Below are 9,812 nucleotides of genomic sequence, written 5' to 3' on the forward strand. Positions count from 1 at the left end.
GGCCTTTGCAATTGTGACAAGTGAGAGTGGTTACATCCAATGGCGCTGATGTAGATGAGTTAGAGCGATAGAACTGCTGGCCGGAATAATTCCCTCGGCCACGCTCACGTCCTCTATTACTGTGATTATTTCGAGCAGTAAAGTGCACAGACGGAGTGAAGGATGAGACATCAGTTTCTCTTGCAATCTGTCTTTCCTCACTCAATAAAAAACCCATCAATTCATCAAAAGATACAGACTCCAGTCGAGCAAACAAAGCCCTAGTAAAGGGACGGTACTCCGGTCCTAGCCCATCCAGTATGGATTCAACAAGATCATCAGAAGACACATGGCTTTGAAGTGCGACCAATTGATCGCTTATTAGTTTAGCGGATAGAGGTATCACCACGTTTGAGGTTATTGAGCCTCTGTTTGAGGTCGCGAATCTGCGATTTGGACCCAGTGGAGTATGCTTTGAGAAGCGACGTCCAAGTAGCAAGAGCCGTTTCAGCACCAACGACTTGAGGTAACACACTGATCGACAGTGAATTAATGATACAGCCCAGAACCTGCTGGTCCTAACGTTCCCAGACCTTAAACTCCGAATTTAGAATTCCGGTGGGCAACTCCTTCGTTGGAGCAGGAATGGTTGCATCGATATGATGTTCCAACCCGAGACCTTTTAAGATCGGCATAATTTGAGTTTTCCACAGAATGTAATTGGAGGAAGTGAGTTTGTGGGAGATTTGATTGGTGACGCTGGTGAGCGGAATGGTGTTAACGTTTGTGGATGTTCCAGCCGAGACAGTTCCATTGGGCGTAGTCATAGTGCCGCAATAGGAAAGGGAAAAAAAAGAGCAGGAGGATCAAGGTTGTACAGGGTTGTTAGACCTCTACCAAGCTCTTGATACCATGAAACAAATAGGTCTCAACTGAGTTTTCTAGTATTGATAGGTTTGTTTAAATAGAAGTTTTACACGTATTGTTGTAACTGAAGATACATGAAATATTGAGTATCTAGAACTAATTCAAAATACAAGAGGTTAGCTATATAATAGGAACGGAATTGGAATAGATTAGGACTGTTTGACTATATCCTTAACAATAGGTTATTACACGAAATGCACAGAAAAACGTTCAGACAATTAATCAAGGTTTAGATACTTGGATATCACCGTATATTTAGAATATTGGAATAAAAGTATCGCTTTCTAGCATTTTGGTGAATTCCTTTATCGTTGCGAAAATTCCGAAAAGTATCTCAAACTAAATATGTTTTTCTTGCATTAAATTTTATAAAAATTAGTCCAATTGTTTTGATAAAAACATGCGAGATAAATACAACACAAAGTCTATCCACATACTAAATACATAGCACCAAAACAAACACAAAAAATCTAAATGGTCTGACATAATTTTCTGGTTCCACATTTTGAGGAAGATCCAATGAGAATTACTAAGTATAAATGTGAGACAAAGAGTCCATAAATTTGTAAACTTTGAAAGAAATGCAACCCTTTTGTGGCATAATTAAGTTAGGAGAGCCCACAAGTCAAACTCACATCATCTCCTTGTTTTTATTTTAGGAATTAGTAACTACATTGCATTATTTGCATTTAAATGCTTACAACTATACCCTAACCGCCTTTAATAGTAATGGAGTTGTGGTACACGAAATACCACATTTTCACACATAGAGCCATTTAATTTATTCGAAATTTCAATTGCATACTACCCTCCTTTCAAACACATATTGGGTTCTTCATCCTCATTTTCTACCTCATGCTCAAATCATTTAGAACGTGAAATAAATATTGATATAAGTTAATTTGAGCTGGAAATAGTATCGAAACAGACCGTACGGATTGACATTTTATAACAATTGAACTAAGATAATTGGGCTTGTTGCGTTAATTTTATTTGGTCAGACCCATTGATAATTAAATGTAGATCGACAAAAAATGGAAAAGCTTTTGAGCAAAAGATAGATGTGCGGAGACGGTTACGCAAAGAAGGAGGCAAGGGAGCATGAAGAAAGTGTAATAGGAGAGGTGGTGTCACCTATTGAACAATTTTTGATTTTATAACAGACAATTATGTTACTGTTGATTATGCAGAAACATCGAAACAATGTTATACCCTAGGAAATATTCTTTGGAGACACTTTGGATACGTGGGGAAAATCCACCTCTAGATCCAGAGAACATACAACAACCGTTCGATCCAAGAAGGGAATATTCTCCTGTGATGCGAATGGAACCGTTCAGCCACGTGGGGAGATCCCTACCATCCATCCATGCAGTCGTACGGTCCTAGAAGAGCAACCGTCGGATCAAGAAAAACAGTTATGCAAAGGATATGTGACAAAGAGCAGTGTTCGTCGTCTGACACACCAGGGGTTGAAGGTCGCAGGCCTAATGAGACTCTGCCACGTGGCAGGGCATGTGCAACATGAGATAGTGCACTACTTGACAACTTCACAGACCAAGCACGACAGAAACAACCAAAGGCTGACACATATCACGTGACCTAGACAGTACATCCTTGTCCTCAGAATGACAATGAATACTGTTGGCAAACACTATATTAGAGCAGGTATATGACCTAGATAAGGAACGAGAATTACACAATATAGTATCAATATTGTAAATATCTATAACCCTTCTATGACTTGCATTAACTTACGCATCAGAGCGGATTCGTCGGACGCCGCCCTCTCTCTAACCGTCGGTTGTTCCGACGTCAAGAAAATTACTCGGAAGCAAAGATATCACAGCTTAAAGCCATCTGAATGTCTATTAATAGATTTCCACCTACGTCATCACTATGAAACAAAAAAGACACCTAAGCTTGGTTTCAAAATTCAAACCCTTATATCTACATGTTTCACTTTCCTTAATATATAAACTTGATACCCATCCACTTCCAAGAAAAAAAAAAAAAAATCTAGTAAACACAAATTCACCATGAGTTCTTCTACTAGTGCTTATCAATGGTTAAGCCTAGTAGGTATCATATGGGTTCAATCAGTAAACGGTACAAACACAAACTTCCCTGCATACTCATCTCAACTCAAACACCTCCTCTCCATGACTCAAATTCAGCTCAACAATCTAGCTTTCGCCTCCGACGCCGGCAAGCTTTTCGGCTTCATCTCCGGCATTGCTTCTTCTTATCTTCCCCTATGGCTCGTTCTTTTAATCGGAGCTACACTCGGTTTAATTGGCTATGGAGTTCAATATCTCTTCTTAACAAGCTATATTTCCTCCCTTTCATATGTTCATATCTTCCTCCTCACAATCATAGCAGGAAACAGCATTTGCTGGATCAACACAGTTTGTTATTTGGTCAGTATCAGAAATTTCCCGACGGAAAGTCAGGTTTCCGTCGGTATAACGACGAGTTATCAAGGATTAAGTGCTAAAATCTACACTGTTATTGTTGATGCTTTGTTCTCATCTTCTTTTCCTGCTAAAAGAGCTAAAGCTTATCTTCTCCTTAACTCTACGCTGCCGTTTTTAGCTTCTGTAATTGCTGCACCACTTACTAGAAGTACTGATTTTGGTACCCATGGAAGAAAGGTGAAAACTGGGTTTTTGGTGATGTTTGTGATCACAGTAGCTACTGGGATTTATGCTGTTATAAGTACTTTTGGGGGAAATGGGATGCCAGTTGTGAAAGCAATTGGGATTTTAGTGTTTTTACTGTGTCCAATTTTGGTACCAATTGCAGTAAAAATGAGAGATTTAGTGGTTCCAAAGAATGGGGAGGCAAAAGTTTATAACTTTAGTGAAGAGGAAGGGGGGATGGAGAATGGGGTGAAAGGGGGGGTTGAGGAAATTGAGTGTGTGGAGGAAGAAATTGGGGGGAAAAAAATGTTGTTGAGGGTGAATTTTTGGTTGTATTTTAGTGTTTATTTAAGTGGTGCAACGGTTGGGTTGGTTTATTTGAATAATTTGGGGCAGATTGCGGAATCTCGTGGATGTTTAACAACTTCTTCTTTGGTTTCTTTGTCTTCTTCTTTTGGTTTCTTTGGTCGTCTCATTCCTTCACTTTTGGACTTCTTTTTTTTAAGGTATTCTTCTTTCTCTTTGAAACTCTTTCTTCTTCTTTTGTTGACACAGAAATTCTACAAGACTTTCGTGCTCTCGAAACAATACATTTAGTCAATAAATTGAGGTTATTTGTGCGCGTTAATTTGAGAGATAAGATAATAAAATGATATCAAGATTTATAAGAAAGTGTCAATTCAATAACGTATAAAATAGTATCATTTTTTAGTCTCAATGTTTATAAAATGATACCATTTTAGCGATAATTAACCGAATTTAGAGCTAAATTAGTATCATTTCACAAACATTCATGCATTAAGTTCTGTATGCTAAATTGATACTTTTCACAAACGTTAAGATTAAAATGATATTATTTTGTACGTTGACCAATGGACATTTTTTCCCACAAATTTTGAAGTTATTTTGATTGGTTGGATAAAGTATGGTAAAACTTCTTAGAATCAATAGGTTTCTATTTTACTTTATTCAAATTTAATATATCAATAGCTTATTGAACATGGCCCAAAAAAACCAATTGAATTTCGTTAGCATTCTCAACTTATTTAAACTAATATCATTAGCAAGAGATGGTTTGAACAAATTAATACGTATAAGTTTAATATATTAATATAATCAAATTTAGGTGTTTAATATATTATTTTAAATAAATACAGGGTGGTAAATAAGTCATTTTAAACGAATTGAAAATCTAATCATATAATCTATAAGTTTTAGGTGTAAATTTTATTTTTTCTAATTTAGAAATTGCTAATGTATTAATGTTTTTTTTTTTTGGAAGAAGTATTAGTGTATTTATTAACCCTTTATTTATTTTCTTGGGTTGTTGTACATTTGCTCTGTTATAACTATTTATATTTCTTGGGAATCTCAGTTTACCTAGAAACTCACTATAAATTCTTATCCAGATTGGGTCTCTGTATTTACTCAATGGGTAAATTACACCTATGGTCACTGAAGTTTACCCATTTTAACATTATGGCTACTGAACTTTAATTCTTAACAGTATAGTTACTGAATTTTACACTTTTTAACATCGGTTATCATTCAATTTTAACTAACTCCCCAAAATGACCGTTAACGGCCTCGAAATGAAAATATTTGAAGAATTAAAGTTGTTCAGAACGACATTTACCATGAAACCTTATTTTTTGGAGCTTTCTCTCTCTAAAAATATATTTTCTCTCTCCTAACCAAACAACACCTAGATGTCCTCAAAACGAAAATTTTCAAGAATTAAAGTTTCTTAAAATATCATTAACTCTTCGAATTTTTTTATTTTGAGTCCGTCAACCGTTGTTTTGAGGTGTTGAGTGGCCACTGGTGTTAAAAAGCGTAAAGTCTATCTCTGATCTATCTTACTTAAATGTTATTTAGATTTGAAGCATGTACAATATATGTTCCCTTACCATGTGTTCAAATTTAATCAATAAATGAGAATGCCATCATTTGAAATTTAACTATTTGATCTACTAAGCTCTAATACTATATTAATGATCCAATTGAATTAAAACTTTAACTAATAACGCTTTTATATATTATTATTTTTTTAAAACTAATAACGCTTTTATTATTATTTATTTATCCGTGGTATATATCAATATTATTATATTATTATATTATTATATATAGAACCTAAAAGTTTTATAAATTTTATATTAGACTTATTATATGAGATTAGATACTAAAACCATTATAAAACATTCTTTAAAAAAAAACTTACAGCTTCAAAAAAAAAAAAACTTATAAAGCATAAACATTGTGAATAGAAATAAATTACATGCTCATTAATATGTGATAGTATGGAATATATATATGAGCTTCAATATTATATGATGGAGAAAAATAATTATGAAATGTGATAAATTGTTGGGATTAAGTTGGTTTTCTTGGTAATGGTTATTTCACCATAATGTCTCATTAAATTTTAGGTTGAAATATTTCAAGACCCTATCCATATTGTTGACTTATATGCATGCAATTAATTATATACATTCCAAATTAAAATTGCCATCTTATTATTTTTTTTAACAAGAATTGTCATATTTTATTATTATTATTATTATGTGTAATTGATTTTAACATATTTTAACCAAGCATACCTCAATTGTTACATTTCTGAATTCATAAGTATGAGGTTGTGAGTTCGAATAGGTTGAAATACTATTAATTAAAATCATTATTGAATTTAGAAGGTTAGGGAACTAATTAATTATTTTAGAGACTGAATATTTAATTGATTATTAGCCACTTAATTGATCTTTAAGCCCATAATTTAAATTGTTAAATTAATTTGAATTGTTATAAATATTTCAGGAGTAGACAGATGATATCAAGACCAGGCACTATAGCTGCTTTAATGGCACCAATGGCAGGAGCTTTCTTCTTACTTATAGAAAGCTCCAACACATCACTTTACATAAGCACAGCAATAATAGGTGTATGTACAGGTGCAATTACTTCAATTTCAGTATCCACAACTACTCAATTATTTGGGACCAAGAATTTCAGCATTAATCATAATCTTGTGGTTGCTAATATTCCAATTGGCTCTTTCATTTTTGGATATTTAGCTGCTCTTATTTATCACAAAGAAGGTACTCAAGATGGCAAATGTTTTGGCATCAAATGTTACCAAAACACTTTCATTTTATGGGGTTCTCTTTGTTTTCTTGGAACTTTCTTAGCCCTAATTCTACACTCTCGTATGAGAAACCCCTGCTCACAAAAATCATAGATCTAACGGTGATTTTATCATTTAGGATCAAGGTGAATATTATTGTACTTATACACAATATATGGAGGTATTAGGGAAAAAAGTGTACAACCTTTTTGTATATATATTGTATGAGTTACAACGGCACAATACAAATTACGGTTTAACTCCTTGTTTTTTTAGTGTAATTTACGTTTTTAGCGCTCCTTTTTGTATTTGTCTTTTCATTTGCTTGGGGTCTTTATGTGATTTCAATATTATGGCTAAGAGGGGTTATGAATACTTGATGAGGGCATCCATTTGATTGCGATGAATGAAATGGAAATTTGTAACTATTGGAAAAGGGGATATGTTTGGTGACGCAGCCGATGAGCATTAGTGATATAACAATTACAATTAATTAACTGGGTAATTCCTCAACTTGTATTTCACAATCATAGCGTACATGTATATATAAATACTAAGAGGTTTGGACCGAAACCTTCAAAGTCCTAATCGGGTTTGGAATCCTAGTCGTATAGTAGTCTAATACAACAAGGTTTATAATTTATATTACTTCATGTACAAGTCACTAATCCTCATCACTTCCTTAAAAGTTGTAAGGGTTGTGGATGAACTCTAAACTTGTTGTGCAGTAATTGGAGTTGATGACGTGCTAAGGGATTTGTAAAAACATCATGTGTTTGACAGGTGGATCCTGAGATTTTGGAGGCCTAAGGGCGAAGTACCAAAAAGAGCCCTAATAAATAAGTGCAAGTAAAAAATAAAGTAACAAGCCAATTGCATAAAAAATTACTTTAAGTACCACATTTGTTATACAAAATGATGTCTATGAGTATTTTTAGATGAAAAATCATTAATAATAGTGTCTATATCTATATAGTATAATATATTTCTCTTAATACATACAATGGCTAGACCATTTAACATTTCTTGTGACATTGATGATCTCATCATATAGTTTTTGAATAATTTTAATTTCGAAAAATTTCTTTTAGCCGATGCAATGGTCATTATAGTTAAGAGAATTCGAAAAGTAATTGAAATATTTGAATAACAATATGATGTTTTCACAAAATCAAGAATTTCAAATGTTGATATCAACTTATTTGACAGTCATTTGTAACATTAACATAAATTAGAAATTATCGGGATTTAATTAAAGAAGATGTTGAGTAATTGAGAATTGGAAATATATTGACAAAATGGTGTTTTAAGTTTTTTGATTAATCGTTGATTTATTATAATTTTTGTTAAATGTAATTTTTAACGGACTACATGCATATTTTAGTTATTAAAATTCCATCTATTTTAGACCCCAAAAAAATCCATCTATTTAGGTTATATTAGTGATTGTAAAATGTATAAATTCAATCACTAACCATATATCAAAGGGCTATACCAAAAAGTAGGGGTGCACATGGTCGGTTAACCAGTCCATTAACAAAAACCATTAACCAGTCCATTTAATTCGGTTAACCATATTTCGGTTAATATAAATTTCGGTCGGTTAACCTATATTTCGGTCGGTTAACCATTAGTGACTTTTCGTAGCAAATATCACTTTACATCTATAATTATTCACTTTAAAATAAATATATAATTATTTAAATATTAAATAAAAATATGTAACTTCAAATTTAATTAACAAAATTGCCAAAATAAATAAGTTTTAAGTTATTTTGATATTTTTAACTTAAAAATTAAATACAAATATGTATATTTATAGATTGATAATTAAATTTCTACATATATTTATACTAGTTTTGTGTGTACTAATACGTAATCGGTTTATTTTTCGGTTTCGGTTAACCATCGGTTTTTAAAATAAAAACCATAAACTAGTCCATCGGTTACGGTTAACCTATTTTTCGGTTTGATTTCGGTTTCGGAAATCGGTTTTTCGGTTAGTTTTGTGCAGCCTTACCAAAAAGGAAAGGGTTGGAATAAGGGCTGATGCATAATGAATTGGACTAATTATTTACGTTTGAATAGGTATTATTTTTTTATATCAGTAAAGGGCTAAAGTGAATCAGGTTCGATCCGCGGATGCTTCTTATTTTTTTTATAAAAAAAAAAGTAAGGGCTAAAGTGATATAGAAAAGTGATGTGATATCAAAAGCACAAGAGCATGGAACAAAGGAGCTTGGAGTTAAGGAGCCTAGTAGAAGCATGAGGGATCCATTGGAGCTGTCAATTGGACCTATGACGAAGAATCGTGCAAAGAAAGACCAACAAATGCTTAATGGACTCATCTTGAGCTTCTTTAAACAAGGAATGAATTCTAGCGAAGTCATTAAAGATGGTGTGTTTTTGTGTTGTATCCAAGCCCAAGCCCATAATAGTGATATGTAAAAAGGTTGATCATATTTTAAGAGAAGTTTTGGACTTGCATGTGTTTGGCATGTGCAAAACCCATTGGGACTCATTAAAATTAATGCTATAACCTTATAGGTTTGATTGGGCTTATTTCTAGCTAATTAAAAGGCCCAAATAATGTTAATTAATGGGCTGAAATTGGGCTCTAAAGGACAAAAACGAATTTAATGTTTTTCCTTGTCTAATTAGGATTTCTTTTACCTTGATGCACTAGGATTCAACTTTCTTTTTAGTTTAGGTTTAGGTTTATTTTGTAGCCTATATAAAGGCTTGTATTCTTCATTATTTTCATCAATCAGAATCAATATTTTTATGAACAAAAGTTCTTCTTTTCCTTTGGGAATTATTTTCAATCCGGGATTGAATTCTTTATTGTGAGCTTGAGAGACCGGGTCATCATTCTTGCAATATTATCTTGATCGTGAACAAGTATTTTGGTAAGGTACTTGTGAATCGCCAAACACTCAGGTTCCAATTTAATTATTCGAAGGTGTAAGGTCAGATCTCCTTTCATTGTCTTTAATTCTTTGGGATTGGTTTGTTATCACCAATTTATGTTTGTTATTTGATTCTATTAATTCCTTAAGATAGATCGGGAAAACTTGTTGATTTGGTTATTATCTCTTTTTCATAACCAATATCACATCAATTGGTATCAGAGCTTTGGC

General features: G+C 33.0%; 1 protein-coding gene across 1 annotated transcript; it reads left to right on the forward strand.

Moving 5' to 3' along the window:
• Positions 1-2,899: 2,899 nt before the first annotated feature.
• LOC136235041 (protein NUCLEAR FUSION DEFECTIVE 4) lies at positions 2,900-6,967 on the forward strand. Its single transcript, XM_066024556.1, has 2 exons — positions 2,900-4,054; positions 6,366-6,967. Exons 1-2 carry the CDS (start codon positions 2,946-2,948, stop codon positions 6,784-6,786), a joined length of 1,530 nt encoding a protein of 509 aa, XP_065880628.1. The 5' UTR covers positions 2,900-2,945; the 3' UTR covers positions 6,787-6,967.
• Positions 6,968-9,812: the final 2,845 nt, after the last annotated feature.

This window comes from Euphorbia lathyris, chromosome 7, assembly GCF_963576675.1.
Source record: "Euphorbia lathyris chromosome 7, ddEupLath1.1, whole genome shotgun sequence".
Classification (NCBI taxonomy): Eukaryota; Viridiplantae; Streptophyta; class Magnoliopsida; order Malpighiales; family Euphorbiaceae; genus Euphorbia; species Euphorbia lathyris.

What these genes read in the sequence shown, in the direction of transcription:
- LOC136235041 (XM_066024556.1), top strand. Translation starts at nt 2,946, where the DNA reads ATGAGTTCTTCTACTAGTGCTTATCAATGGTTAAGCCTAGTAGGTATC. An exon ending in TTGGACTTCTTTTTTTTAAG is followed by an intron (nt 4,055 to 6,365) that starts GTATTCTTCTTT and finishes TAAATATTTCAG; the next exon opens with GAGTAGACAGATGATATCAA.